Source organism: Accipiter gentilis, chromosome 18 (genome assembly GCF_929443795.1).
Source record: "Accipiter gentilis chromosome 18, bAccGen1.1, whole genome shotgun sequence".
NCBI lineage: Eukaryota > Metazoa > Chordata > Aves > Accipitriformes > Accipitridae > Astur > Astur gentilis.
In genome coordinates, this window is record NC_064897.1 from 29,031,696 (window position 1) to 29,046,534 (window position 14,839).

The window sequence follows — 14,839 nt, forward strand, 5'->3', positions numbered from 1 at the left end:
GGGGGTGGTCGCGGGGGCGGAGCTAGGGGCGGTGGGCGGGGGGGAAGTCCCTCCTGTCATTGGCTGAGGCTCGCGAGCCGGAGCCGCGCGCAAGGGCGGGCAGAGCTCCCGCCTTCCTTTCCCCTCCGCAACCAATCCCCGCGGGGGGGGCCGTGCGCGGCGCCTGCCTCTCTCGCCATTGGTCGGAGTTACGAAGGGAGGCGGGTCCCCTGGCGAGTGGCAGTCAGTGGCGCGCGGCCGCGGCGGTTGGCGGGCCGCTGAGCGCAGGTAAGAGCGGGCGGGGCCAGCTCGCGCGGCCGGTGGGGGCACGGGCCGTCCCTCCCCTGCCGGTGAGGCTCGCGCCGCGCAGGCAGCCATGTCGGAGTGGGTCTCGTACTACCGGAGCGAGGGGCCGGAGGAGGAGGACGAGGACGAGCAGCAGGAGGGGACCGAGGCGGTCGGTAAGGGCCCACCGCCTCCTCACGGAGGGCAGCCCGGGGCCCGCCGCCCTCATGGGGTGAGCGGGCGGGGGGCGGCCCGCTGCTAAAACCCTTCCCCTCCCCCCCTCCCCCCCCCCGCTTCTGTAGCGGACTACAGGTTCTCGGGTCGGGACAGCCTCATTTTCTTAGTGGATGCCTCCAAGGCCATGTTCGAGTCCGACGGGGACGAAGTGACTCCCTTCGACATGACCGTCCAGGTAAGGCTGCCCAGGGGGCCGCCGCCGGGGACCGACCCCCGTCCTCCGCTCCGCTCCGCCGCGGCTCGTCCCTCTGCCTGACCCCCGGCTGTCCGCGGTGGCTGTGGAACTGGAGCGGCTCGGGATTGGGAAGGGCTGTGGCCTGGTGGGCCGCGTCCGGCGCTGGGCGGGGGGAAGTGTCGGTAGGATGAGGTCGGTCCGCCGCCGTCGCGGTGTGGTCGATAAATGTTTATTTCCTCGGCCTTGCTCGCAGAAAGGGAACGGTAATGAAAAATATGGAAGGCTGTGTACCAGCAAAGTAGTCCCTCGAAAAACAAGCTCCCAAATTCTCTCTCCTGGTGAAATTTAGCTGAAGCCGTGCATCACGGTTCTTCTGTTTGCTAGAGCCTGCTTGTATAAACTGCTAATTGCCAAAGGCAAAACTTTTGCACTCTTACCACAACCGATTTTCATCGTATTTTGACCTGCGTGCGTTTGTTTTTTTTCAGTGCATCCGGAATGTGTATACCAGCAAAATTATTAGTAGTGACAGGGACCTGTTAGGTGTCGTCTTCTATGGTACAGAAAAGAACAAGAACTTGGCAGATTTCAAGCACGTCTATGTTCTCCAGGAGCTGGATAATCCAGGTAAAGACAGTAAAGTGATATGAAGGTTATGTAGAAATATGGACTAAGGAAATCTGTGTAGTAGCATTGTCAGTAACTGGTCTCTCTGAAAACAGAGAGCTATCAGATAAACAAAAAAGTTCCTGTTGCTGAGATGCATTGGTGGTGGTGGAGGCATAGATTTAGAAACTTACTGAAAGCTTAGAAACTGAGTGGGAGCTTGGCTTTTTCTGTTATAGTTAGTTTAGATCCCTTTCCTCTGTCTTTTCTTCTATTTTAATGTGGTGGTTTGCTTGCTGTCTGCTAAACCTCAACAGAACTCTTGAAAGCCCATTGTGTGTCTGCTGTGCTTCAGAAAAGTGCATGTATGTGCTAAGGCACCATGGATTCCAGCTGATGGAGAATATCACAGAATGGGTGAGGTTGGATGGGATTTCTGGAGGTCACCTTGTCCAACCCTCCTGCTCAAGCAGGGTCAGCTAGAACAGGTTGTCTGATACGTTGACCTGTTTGGGGTGTTCCATCTCTTATTTTCATAATAAGTTTTGCAGTTCTTGAATGTAGCTCTTCCATTTTCTTATAATTTCTTAGACTTACATAGCATCTGCTTGAGCACCAGTTGCAGAATTGGAAAAGGTAGTACGAGGACTGCAAAGAATGCATGCTGGTGGTGACAGATTCTCTGACAGCACAGAGTCTTGGTGGGGGGGTGTCTACTAGCTTTTAATAGCAGCCTTTATCTCTGAGGAGGTTGGGTTTCATTTTCTTAACGAGGAGGTGCAGGTTTAGTGACACATGGGGTTCTCCTGAAACAACTATGCTTTGTCCTAGTTTCAGAATTACAATGGGGACCTGAAAAGACTGCCTTAGGTTCTTCTCCCTTTTCTGGCAGCAAGAGCCTTAGGCTCCTCGCTCGTCCTTTTTCCTCCTCCTTCCCTGCTTGCCCTTTTCCCTGTGTTAGAGGCAGTAGCTTCACCATGCTGATAAAGACAGTGCAGGTGAAGGTGGGTGTTGTTAAAAAGGAAGAGAATTGTGTATTTGCTGCCCCTAAAAAGCAGCGTGCTCTGGAGAAGGAAGAAATGCTATAGTTAGTTATTATGTAGTACATAATGATGAACACTTTTGCTGTTAATTCTGGCAGCTGAGGAGATGAAAATAAAGTAGTAAATGGGGCAGAGGGAAGACATTCTTAGATGAGATTTCAAAAGTGCTATAGAATTTGAGTGAAGGACAAAGGAAGAAGCTCTGCAGGATGCACTAGCTGAAAAATGAAAGCTTGTCTCCCTTTGTAGAGTGATGGGAGAAAACAGAGTCTGCTGTAGACAGGTGGGAAAAGGAGTCATAGTTAGGCTGGAGTAATCCGCAGAGCTTTGGAAAGGCCATCGACACCTGCCCTGGATGTTGCTGTGTTCCATGTGGTGATCTACGGGCTGCATCTGACCTCTAGGTTGAGTCTATCTGGCACGAGGGGCAAGAGAGCAGGAGGAATTATCTACCTTCCCTGGAGATGCAGGATGTGTTTCAGGCTCCTCTTCTTCCTCTGGTGGCCCAGCAGTGTGCCATGCCTCTGCAGTGGGTGCAGTTGTTGCCTTTCCTGCTGAGCACTTGTCCTTTCAGTGTAGAGGGTTTGCGATACTTTGATCCCAGCCTGTTTCCTTCCCTCAAGAGGAAGAGCCCCACATTGGTGCCAGGGCACTTTGTGTCCTTTTGGGCCTGGTATGTGCTTTCAAGTGGTAACTGGCTTGCAATGTTGCAAATGTTAGGCTATGCTGAACCATTTTCTCAGCCAGGTGTTGGAAGGGCACTGCCACAGAAGTGCTAGGGGACCTTACTCGAACATGAGCTGCGAGGGACCCTTGTTGCATATTTAGAAGAGTTTATGGTACTTCTTTCAGCATTTCTAATGCGTGTGAATGCTGTGATCCCCCTTAGGTGCAAAGCGTGTTCTAGAGCTGGACCAGTACAGGGGAGACGAAGGACGAGTACTTTTCCGTAAGACCTTTGGCCACAATGCTGACTATTCACTGGGAGAAGCACTCTGGGCCTGCTCTAATCTCTTCAGCGATGTCCGAGTCAGACTGAGCCACAAAAGGATCATGCTCTTCACCAATGAGGATGACCCTCATGCCAATGACAGTGCCAAAGCCAAGCTGGCCAGGACCAGAGCTGGTGATCTGCGAGACACAGGTCATTATTTTCCCCTTTAGTTTCGGGCAGAATAAAAGTGATGTATCCTCGCAGCAGCTGTTGACTGCATTGCAAGTCTGTGACGGAAAAAGAATGTAAAATCATCAGAACTGGGGAATCTTTCTGAAGCTTTCCAAAGGAGAAATTTGGTATCTAATCTAAATTAGAAAATCTGTTATCCAATCTGGTATGCAACAACTAACACTTATTTTCTAGGATCTCTTTTTCTACTCTGGTAGCATAAATTGGGACTTGAGAGGGCCGTGGAAAACAAATTCCACTTTTTTTGTTGTTCCACCATTTTCCAGGAAGGAAACAATAACACTAAGTTAACACAAAAGGAAAATTACTTTAATGACTCCATTTTGAATTAGCTGAAGAACAGCAACTTGAGCTCAGAGACTAGAGAGCAAATGCTTTGTTAGTTCAGCTATGTAGCTGAGATCACCAGTGTTTTTGGAGTTCAGCAGATGTGCTGGATCCAGAAGCTGTGAGGCTTCCTTAATCCATTAGCCCTTATAAGTGGGAAAGGGGAATTTCTGAACTCAGTACTTCCCTCTATGCCTGAGCTAAGATTATGTTTTATAGGAGCTTGTCAGAGCTGTTTCATACACAAAGTTGTCCAGATTCTTAATTAGGGAGGAAACATTTTCTGTGCCAAGTTGTTTTGACTGAAGTTGAAGATTGTCTTTTGCCTCTTTCCCTGGAAGCTTTCACATCTGATGCAGATGACAATCTGGAGCTTATTCTTGCTTAAATTCTTCGCTTAGAGAAATCTGAAAGTGCTGAGAAACACGCCGATGTAAGAAAAAGGCAGTTTGTGTGATCCTCCTCCTATCTCTTTCTTTGTTTCTAGGTATCATCCTGGATTTGATGCACTTGAAGAAGCCTGGAGGGTTTGATATCTCTTTGTTCTACAGGGATATCATAAACACAGCAGAGGATGAGGACCTTGGGATCCAGCCTGAGGAGTCAGGGAAACTGGAACATCTCATGAAGAAAGTACGAGCAAAGGAGACAAACAAACGGGCTTTAGTCAGGTTTGTGCCTAGTTATGATATTTCATTCAGTGGAGACACCTGAGGTTATTTTTAGACTGCATCTCACCTCCCTCTTCTGGAATGATTGGTCTATAAAGGCATCAGTGCTTGCATTCCTCCATCTTAATTCCTTAGTCCAAGATTGGTGTTTCTTCTGTAGCTTTCAAGGATATTGTCCTTGATGGATGAGAAGAGTGGAGAGGGAAGCTAGGCCTCCTTTTTTGCTCTCTCTGACATCTCCTGTATTGAGCTTGGCCAGAAATGATCCTTTTTCAAAAAATGACATCATTGCCAAGTAAAATACTTACCAAAAAATCTGTAACATGTAATATGGTTAGTTTATAGTGAAATCTGATTGAAATGAGGCTTTTCTTACTAATGTTAACTTAGAAAAATTTAATCTCAGTGTGACTGGTAGGTATTTTGGCCTGTTACTAAATAGTTATATGTGGCCAGTCTGTCTAGGGAGTTGGTGTGGGTTCACACAGCCTTGATATTTCTGATCTCCTACTGAAAGATTAGAGATACTTACAGAGAGATTAAAAGGATCTTGATGAAGCAGAGAGAAAGTATTTTTGGAATCACATGCTCTGTAACAGTTGGGTTTTTTAATGAGTGAGTTCATAGCAGTAAGGGAATGAACTTCACAGCCTAGTGGTTTTTTTAAGGTACTTAAAAAATAAATAAATAAAAATCCCAACCTGAGCTGTTGTCACTGGCATTCTTGCTCCAGCTCTCAGCTTTATTTGCCTCTTCTGGGAATGTTCCTTAAGCTTTCTAATAGTTGAGGAGGAAGAATCCCGTACCAGTGATAGGTTTTAGAGGAGAAGTAGTAACATTCTCTGTTCTGCTCTCAGAACTTGAAGATTACCTCCAATTTTAAACCTTTACTTCTGAATTTTTCTCTAACTTGGATTATTTTTTTTCTTAAATCGTGGTATTATTTGTCTTGATGGGGTTCTTTGGGGGAATTTTGCCTTTTGTGTGAACAGCTGTGTGAATTCAGAGGTCACATTGCATTAAGCACAAGTGGGGTGCCCAAATGTGAACTTGTCCTGTGCTCTGCTTGAGCATAGCTGCCCTTCAGAGTGAAAACAGGTGAAAGAAATATGGTAAAGCATTTGTGTTTAAATCATTTTTATGACCAGAAGTGACAGCATTGGAAGAGTGTTTTTATACAAGTGAGATTGTGACTCAAGTAATAGTATGTTTCCAGAGATACATGTGATTTTTGGGGGAGGAGAATAGGAGGAGGTCAGAGAAAATAAGTTATCTGAGGAGATGACTTTCTTTTGCAAAAGTGATCTTTTGGAAGGCTCAAGTCTGTATCTGCTTTTTTTACACAGGTTAAATCTGTATCTGAACAAAGATCTGTCACTTTCTGTTGGTGTTTTCAACCTCATTCAAAAAGCTCATAAGCCATATCCGGTGAAGCTTTATCGGGAAACTAATGAACCGGTTAAAACGAAAACAAGGATGTTTAATGGAAAAACAGGCAGCTTGCTCCTGCCGAGTGACACAAAAAGGGCTCAGGTAACGTATTGGTTATGTGCCTGCTTTTTTCCTGGCTCTGTGGTGTGTGGTGGAGATGCTGATTGTCTTGCTGTGTTTTTGTATTTCATTTGCAAGATCAGATGCAGAAATATTTACATCTGTATGCCCCTAGGGATAGCCTGGTCACTTTGTAAGCCACACAGTGAGAGTGGGTTGTTTCTCTGGCATGACTGTCAAGGGAAAGCATAGCCACTGGTGGAAGGGCACTCAGGAACACAGGTCATTTCTTTCTGTACAGCAGAAGCAGGTTGTCAGAACCTGACCTTATGTGGCCTTGTGCTATTGCTGCTGGTGTTATCTTTTGATTCATTAGGAAAAGATTTTTGTCCATTTTATTAAACATACAAGTGTGAATAATGGGGGTGGGGGGTGGGGTGCGGAGCTCTTTTCCAAACAGAAAAATAAGTCTATTACCTTCATTTTTTGTTATTTTGTTCTTTGTTTTGCCTTTTTGCTTGATAGTTTGGCTGATGTAGATTGAATGTCACATTCTGTTCAGGCACAGCCTTATTTCAAAGCAGGATGTGCAGTTGCTAGGTGTATTGTCACAAGAGCACTTTGTGTGTTGTTCCATGCCAAAGGCTCTTAAAGTTGTTGTCTTAAGATTAAATATTAAGTTTATTTATACTGGACATTAGTTTCTTGAAATAAAGTACAGGAGATGAACAGAAAGCTGAGCATTAAGCCCTGATGTCTAACTTCAGCAGATGGATGACAATACGTTTTTGTGACTTTTGAGCGATGCTTCAAAAGCATTGTTTCTTGGTCACTGTTTCTGCCAGCAGTATGCAGCTGACATGCATCTGCTCAAGCAAATTTAGAATCAGACGGGACCTCTGAAAACATCTGGTTCAACCCAGCCGAGAGCAAGACTCACAAAACCAGATCAGGTCGCTTCAGCGTTTGTTTGGGTCAGCTCTGAAGAACTCCAAAGATGAGATGTGAATCTGTGTTAGGGCTTAACTGTTGTCCTAGGAAAGTGCATTTTGCTAATGTCCAGGTGGCATTTCCCTTTGGGTAGTGGTCACGCACTGTGACTTGCCATTTCACTCTGCCCTCATGATGACAGTTTACTCTGTCTTGTCTATAACCCTCTCTTCAGTAGTGGAAAACAGCAATTGCACTCTCTTCCTAACCTCGCTGCTCCCCCGCAATTTTTTTTTATGCTGGCAGCATTACTATCTGTTCTTCCCTGGTTTAGACATATGGAAACCGCCAGATTGTGATGGAGAAAGAGGAAACAGAGGAATTAAAGCGTTTTGATTCTCTGGGCTTGTATCTGATTGGCTTCAAACCACTTTCAATGCTAAAACAGCACCACCATGTCAAGCCCTCCCAGTTCATCTATCCTGAGGAGTCCTTAGTAAGTGGTAAGTAAAGATGGCAAGAGAAGATTCACCACCTTGCATTACGGTAACCAGTTGATTCATAGTGTGTTTGAGTGGGGATCACTGAGTGTAAAATCTTTGTCTAACTTAAAATCTTGCTAATGTTAAAAAGTATAGAATTAACTGTTACTGCCCCTGTCAGCTGCAGTTAATTCTTGTTTTCTTTAATAGCAGAAGAGCCAGTTGGGCTTAATGTTTCACCCATCGTGACAAGCAGCTAATCAAACTATGCAGATGTAGTCCCAAAATATTTGGTTTTGTCATTCATGAAAGTGAAGGATCCTAGTACCTGACAAGAAGGCAAAGGTGGTTAGAAAAACAAACAAAACAAAAACCAAACCCCAAACCAGTGAAGATAACTGCCGGTTTTAAGTCTCTCCTAGTTTCAGCTGGGATAGAGTTAATTTTCTTTCTAGTAGCTGGTATAGTGTTGTGCCTTGGATTCAGTATGAGAAGAATGTTGATAACACACTGGTGTTTTCAGTTGTTGCCAAGTAGTTTTTATACTACGTCAAGGATTTTTCAGCTTCTGATGCCCAGCCAGCAAGGAGGCTGGAGGGACACAAGAAGTTGGGAGGGGACACAGCCAGGACAGCTGACCCAAACTGGCCAGAGGACTATTCCATACCATGTGATGTCATGCCCAGCATATAAAATGGGGGGAGTGAGCTTGGGGAGGATTGCCGGTTGGGAACTAATTGGGCATCAGTTGGCGAGTAGTGAGCAATTGCATTGTGCATCACTTGTTTTGTATGTTCCAATCCTTTTATTATTATTGCCTTTTTATTATTGTTATTATTATCATTATTAGTTTCTTCCTTTCTGTTCTATTACACTGTTCTTATCTCAACCCACGAGTTTTACTTTTCTACTTCCGATTCTTTCCTCTGTCCCAGTGGGGGGGGTGGAGGGGGAGTGAATGAGCGGCTGCGTGGTGCTTAGTTGCTGGCTGGGGTTAAACCATGACAAAGTCTATATCAGCTAGGAGTGGAAACACTTGGGAAGTAAGGTTGAATTAACAGCACTTTACGGGCTTGTAAAGAGAGGAGAGGAAGCTTTTTCTCCCCTTTTTATGTATATATGTAAGTCTGCTTATCTAGAAATACAGTATTAATCCATCCCAAGCTGCAATAGTGAACAAAAAACTCCAGCTCCTAAATCTACCAGTGGATAAAGAGGGCTGAAGTTATGATCAGGTGCTTTGCCGTGTCTGACTAAAGAAGAACCTTTACAGTACCTTCTCCAGCTTAGCAGTTTCTTGAATCAAACACCTTACTTGTATGTCAGTCTGTTCCTGACCACTGAATCTAGTAAAATACAAAGCAAACGTGTGCCTCGAGAGGAACATTGCAAGCTGAATTCTTAGTATGTTCTGCAAAAGTTCCTATGATGTGCTGCTACTATGATGTGCCGCCAGAACAGGAGGAGGCTTTGTAGGTACTTGTTTCCAATTTTCAACTGTATTTCATTGCTCGGATGTTAGTGATATCATTTCTCTCACCAGAACTCCTGCTGCTCTGGTCAGGAGAGACACTAACATTGTTATTTTTGAGGGCTGCCCCTTCCAAAAGTTGCTTTTTACCTCTGGAATATTACAAGCAACTCAAAAGAAGTCACAGGTTCTGAAACTGTAATATCTAGAGGTACGTTCCTGAACAAAGGAGCAAAGCTGTCAATTTGACCAATACTGTCTTGTCTTTGCAGGGAGTACAACGCTATTTAATGCCTTACTGATGAAATGCTTGGAGAAGCAGGTGATGGCACTGTGCAGATACACCGCCCGCCGGAACACTCCCCCTCGCTTTGTGGCCCTGGTTCCCCAGGAGGAAGAGGTGGATGAGGAGAAAGTGCAGATAGCCCCTCCAGGTATGGGAAGAGATGCTGCCTTTCCCTGCACGATCAGGTGTAGTCAGCATAATAGCCTCCTGTATTGCATGAAAATGTTCTTAGTGCTGCTCCCCTTAAAACTGAGGAGAGTGCTTTCCAACATCCCTTTTCTTCAGTTTTGTCATTGTAAGCATCTGATGTTGAATCTATTTTTAAAACCCCAGTTGCATCAGTGCTTGCTCAGGTATCACACAGCTACAGTATTATCCCTGCCTCCTACCTCTTTTTAGCAGTCTCAAGTAACTGACCTAAAAATTAAAAGCTCTTTTTTCTGTTTGCTGACTAGACAGAATGTCCTTCCCTGAATTTTATTGTCTGCTCGGATACATTTTAAAGCGTTAATTAAATAATCATGCATATTGAGCCTCACACCTTATCAGCTGAGTGCAGAATGATGAGGGAGCAAAGGCAGACTCTTGCTCTTTTGCATTTTCTCACCTCTTTAACTAGAAAATCCTCTTCTGGGAGAATGTGAAGTAGGGTAATAACACTGCTTGTGTACAAAGTAAAGCATTTCAGAAATAACATGTGGGCATTAATTTAATTTTCAAACAAGCCTTTTTCAAGCTCATATCCAGGGAGAGATGGGGAAGGTGGACAAGTTGATGTCCTGCATAAAAAGCAAGTCACAAGCATCCAGCTCTTAGCTATGCATTTAGTTCAAATCTCTTTCAAAAAGCCATCAGTGATGTTGCTTGTACTCACTGAGATTGGGATTCAGTGTCGTGCTATAGGTACTAGGAGGTATTACGGATTGCTGTTGTTTACAACAAAATAGCTAGCTAGTTTGGAGACATCAGACCTAGATAATAAGCATCTTGGTCTTTCCCATAAATCATTGTTCTGAGGCTGTGGTTCTGTATAACTGTTCTCTTGCTCCCTTTCTTCCATGTAGGTTTCCACATCATTTTCCTACCATACGCAGATGACAAACGGAATGTTGATTTTACAGAAAAGGTGCCAGCCAGTCGAGAGCAGGTGGACAAAATGAAGGAAATAATTAAAAAACTTCGGTTCACATACAGGTACAGGGAGATAAATTGTGTGCGGGGTGTGACATAGGGAAGAAAACGCAACCCTGTTGCTTGCTCTGTTGCACACATTGTTGAGTTGCGGTGTCCACGAGGTGAGATTTTGATGTATTTTGATGCAAATTGCTTCCCTTTGCAGTAGCTTTGTCTAAACTTTATTCTTAATCATTCTGAATACCCAGGCACCACATGCTTTATGTAGCATGTTCTGGAGTTCTTAATAGAATTGCTCTTGTTCTCTGGGCTGTTGTCATTTGTTGCAGAGGTATCAGATTTTATTGTGGTTCTGCCGATCTATTGCAGATCAGACCTGGACCGTTTCAATTAGAGCACTTTAGAGAGAATGGTTAGGTCTTTTTCATTATAGGTAGGATAAATTTTATGAAGTGCTTTTACAGGACATGTTTTCCTAGGTATGTGGAAAGTAACATAACTGTTATTAAAGTAGAATTAACTGTTATTAAAGTAGAATGCCACTGTCTCTATTTGTCTCGCACAGCTTTCTAAGTCTCCCACAGCTTTCTAATGTGGTTGAAGCATGACAGGATAGTGATTCAGCAGGTGAATTGAAAAGAGGAAAAGCAGTTCCTCTGAGATGGATTGTTGTGTGGGAAGGAGGGAAGTTTTACTTTGAAATAAGTTGGTGGTAGATCTTAACGTGTCTTGTCTGTCTTCTGGGCAGCATGCATTGACATTTTGGGGGATTCTTGACAGGGCTGACAGCTTTGAGAACCCAGTTTTGCAGCAGCACTTCAGGAATCTGGAGGCTTTGGCACTGGATATGATGGAACCAGAACAAGCTGAGGATCTTACAAGTGAGAATTATTGGTGGGTGCGAAGGGGGGTGGGGTAGAGGGCTCTTGACTTTGTTCTAAGTCAGAGATACGCTACTACAAATCCAAATGTCTTTTAAAAAATATTGCAGTTGTGTGCACTTCCAAGATGTAGCATTCTGGATGTGTCCATTCTGAAATATTGACACCTTACTTTCTAATGCTGTCACTTTTAAGATAAAGGAAAAATCTTTCACTTTACCCTCCAAAATTAAAATTGAATCACCTTTTTCTATGGTGACAAATGCTTTCTCTGAAATTTCTCTCTTCAAGAGTCTAATTAATATTTCAGTCTGATAAATGGGCAGAGTTACTCAGAGAATGATTCTGCTAGGAGGCAATGATGCTGCCTTGTGGCTGTGAAAGTTTCTATAGAGGAATATCTTGTCAAAGGATAGAAACCTACTCCTGGAGGGGAAGTTCCTTTTTTAAAACCATGTTGTAATCCAGGAATAGTGTTAGACTATTTGTCTCTTCTGAAGTGATACCTAACAAATAATCTAGGCCCCTGTGCTAGATACCATACAAATACATGACAGAAACAAACTGTTCTGCCTCAAACTATTCGCAACCTTAGATAGTAACCTGTTGTATTTTCAATGTCTGAGATTAGACCTGGGTAACAGTGCAAGCAGGCAGGCGATCTTCTACATCACTTCCACCTTGTCTGTTTTGTTCTGCGTATATATTTCCTGTTCAGGGATATGTGCAGGTCCATTACATCTGTATAACACAAACTCTCAAGATTACCAAGAGCTGTAAATTTCTCATTTGGGAATACCATAACATATGTCTTTGCATTTTGCATGCTTGCAAGATGCTCGCATGCTGGTTACTACGGAAGCACAATTGTATCTGGTGATGGCCTTGTTTAGACCTCCCCGTGATCACTCTCTTGTTGAGAGGGCACATCTTTCTCTTTTGCTAGTGCCAAAGGCTGAAGAGATGAACCGCAGGGTGGGCAGCCTGGTGGAGGAGTTTAAGCAGCTGGTTTATCCCCCTGACTACAATCCAGATGGGAAAGCTGTAAAGCAAAAACAAGGTAAGTAATGATGATGCAGACACACAACATGGTGTCTGTATTCTCTTTAGAAGTTTGTGTTTTCAGTTTGTCTCATAGTTTAAAGAAGCTGCTTGTGCAAGAACTCTCTTTACTCATCTCCACAACAAAGGGGATTTATATCCAGTGGTGATTCTTAGGAAGTAGAGGATATTGTGGTATCCAGTTGGAGAGCTGCTGGAATGAGAAACTGCATAGTGAAGTATAGGAAGCGATGTGGGTAAATGATTGTAAAATATAGTTGTTGGGTTTTTTTTTTAAATAATTTTGTTTTTTATGACAGAGTAGTAAAATTGTTCATGCTTTCAGTTGGTGTTGGTGAGGAAGCAGACTTTTATGCATGGGCTGTTTGGCAAGTCCAAGATGAGCATCTTTAGGGCTAAATGTCTAAGTAATGCTGAAGTACTTGTGTAGTTTGGGAGCCTATGAAACTGCATAAAGTGGGCGTGTCAGTTGAGCTCCCTGTGGAATCATTGCATTCTGCTGTCTTGATGAGAATCCCTTAAAAGTTTCATTTGGGGGTGGTCTTTCCATCCGAACACAAAGTTTCATACTTGAGCTTGAGATCACTCCTATCAATGAAATACTACATGGCTTATGTGGTGAGTGATACCTGCTTCTTAAAACAAAACATGTAAACTAGGTCTGTGAGTGTGTAGGTAGCTGTTTAAGTACCATGTGCTAATGGCCACCAACTGTCGTATGTCTAAGAAACATTGATGTCTTTCTATTAAGAAATTGTTTAAAATCTTGGTGATCTAAAATTTATCTTTCTAGCTTCTGATAGTCAAACTGAGAAGAGGCCCAAGGTAGAACTCTCAAAAGATGAGCTGCGGAGTCATGTGCAGAAGGGCACTCTAGGCAAGCTCACTGTACCTGTTCTGAAGGACGCATGCCGGCTTTATGGGCTGAAGGGTGGAGGAAAAAAGCAGGAGCTCATGGATGTGTTAACTGAATACTTCACTGAGCACTAAGCAGGAGTGAAAGGCCCTGGCTGACTTCCATCTGCTTAAAATTTTAGTTGTCTTATGCAGATGCTGTGTCTGTTTAATCTTGCTGTGGAGAAGGTGGCTAAATGTTGCTGCATCTAGCAGTGGAGAAACTTTTTACTCTTAGTTGTGAAACATCTCTGCTAAGTTGGATTCTGTTCACAGTAGCCAAAGGCAGAATGAAATTCCCTGCTAACTCAGGTCACCCACTGCAAGTGAACACAGTTGTGCCTTCCTGGTTTCTTAATAAAAGTTATTTTGGACTTCTTATTTTGCAACACTGGCTGTACCGTCTTTGCATCATAAAAGACAGCAAAACTCACTTCAATGTAAGAAAACAGAACGATCTGTGTTAATGGCACCATGTGAATCCAAGCAGCAGGTCAAGTCTGTGTGCTAACAGAGGGTATAAATGTGGTGTATTACTCTCCTGCTCTCCAAAACAGCCAGTCAGTATCAGTACTTGTGATCAAATTGGGTTCTTTGCCACCATTGGCGTTATAAACGTTAACCAGCAGATCATGAAGGAGAAAATCATGACTGGGAAGCAGTAGCCAAACCTTTGGGCAAAAAGCCAGCACTTCACAAAGCTGCACAGCCAGGTTTTCCATTTTTAAATGGTAATAGCAAAAGCTGGTTTAAAAAAGGAGGCGGGGGGGGGGAAGAAGTCATGTTCCCTGGAAGGCTGCAAGCACTTACTCCAGTTAAATTACTGCAATGGCATAGAGCTTTTCCACCTCTGTAGCAAGTATGAGTCAGACTATTGTGCAGGCTTCTGTACTCAAATCTGTGCTTTAGAAACAGAAAAATAGCAAGTTGTGGAGAGTAGCCCTTGTTATGTCCAGTATTTTTATTTTTTTTAATCACACTTACAGAGACTGCATCTTGGGCTGTGTTTTGGTTCTTAAGCTTCCACCCCTGGCATACCCCACCTGTCTTGCAGTGCAAGATGACTAAAACTAATAGTCATTGCCCTTGCTCTAGGAAACTACTAATTGTTTAGCTAAACTGTAACTTTCTACAGGGGGCAAACGTAGGATACATGAGGTGTCCATTTTGGTCTGTGTGGTGGTTTTAGCATTCAGGGATTCCTGTGTTTGGCACGCAAACTATTAGGCAACTTATTGAAGAATTAAGTCATACATTAAGGTTGTGGCACTGCTGTCGTGTGGCACATATATTGGAGCCAGCTGTGACCACCCTAGCTGTGCCAGCAGGCTGCTTGCTTCCACCTCCACAGCTCCTCTCGAAAGAGCAGCTATGTTGAGCTCTGCAGTATCGAAGCTACATAGTCTAGGATACTTTCAATCAGCCTGCATTATAGTGACTTTTAATGAATATTTGTCTATGCAATCAATTTATTTTGCCCTTCAGCAAAGAAAGAAGTTACTGCAAACACTTCTCTTGGCAAGATTCAAACTGAACACAATAAAACAGTGATACAATCTTGTCCTTCATTCTGTGAATTTTCCATTCCCCAAATGCCCTTGTTAACTTCTCTCTTGGCTTGCTAACCCCCAGGCACAATATGTTCCACGCTTTGGATGATCATGGCATGTTTGTTCTAGGTTATTAGATCTTCCTTTTG

At 43.7% G+C, this 14,839-nt stretch overlaps 1 protein-coding gene across 2 annotated transcripts; it reads left to right on the forward strand.

Annotated features, from left to right (window-relative positions):
* The first annotated feature begins 251 nt into the window (after positions 1-251).
* On the forward strand, positions 252-13,905 carry XRCC6 (X-ray repair cross complementing 6). 2 transcript variants are annotated; one of them, XR_007508709.1, is made up of 12 exons: positions 252-440; positions 567-676; positions 1,165-1,303; positions 3,215-3,469; positions 4,326-4,509; positions 5,856-6,042; positions 7,265-7,433; positions 9,156-9,317; positions 10,234-10,363; positions 11,084-11,197; positions 12,131-12,244; positions 13,040-13,173. XR_007508709.1 is itself a non-coding variant. In XM_049821854.1 (12 exons), exons 1-12 carry the CDS (start codon positions 356-358, stop codon positions 13,234-13,236), a joined length of 1,833 nt encoding a protein of 610 aa, XP_049677811.1. In that variant the 5' UTR covers positions 252-355; the 3' UTR covers positions 13,237-13,905. The 2 variants fall into 2 exon arrangements, 1 of the variants encoding a protein (XP_049677811.1); XM_049821854.1 differs by having other exon boundaries at positions 11,084-11,184; positions 13,040-13,905.
* Positions 13,906-14,839: the final 934 nt, after the last annotated feature.

Coding starts and splice junctions, on each gene's coding strand:
- XRCC6 (XM_049821854.1), top strand. CDS start 356: ATGTCGGAGTGGGTCTCGTACTACCGGAGCGAGGGGCCGGAGGAGGAG. Junction 677..1,164: donor CCTTCGACATGACCGTCCAG/GTAAGGCTGCCC, acceptor GTTTTTTTTCAG/TGCATCCGGAATGTGTATAC. Junction 7,434..9,155: donor TGAGGAGTCCTTAGTAAGTG/GTAAGTAAAGAT, acceptor TTGTCTTTGCAG/GGAGTACAACGCTATTTAAT.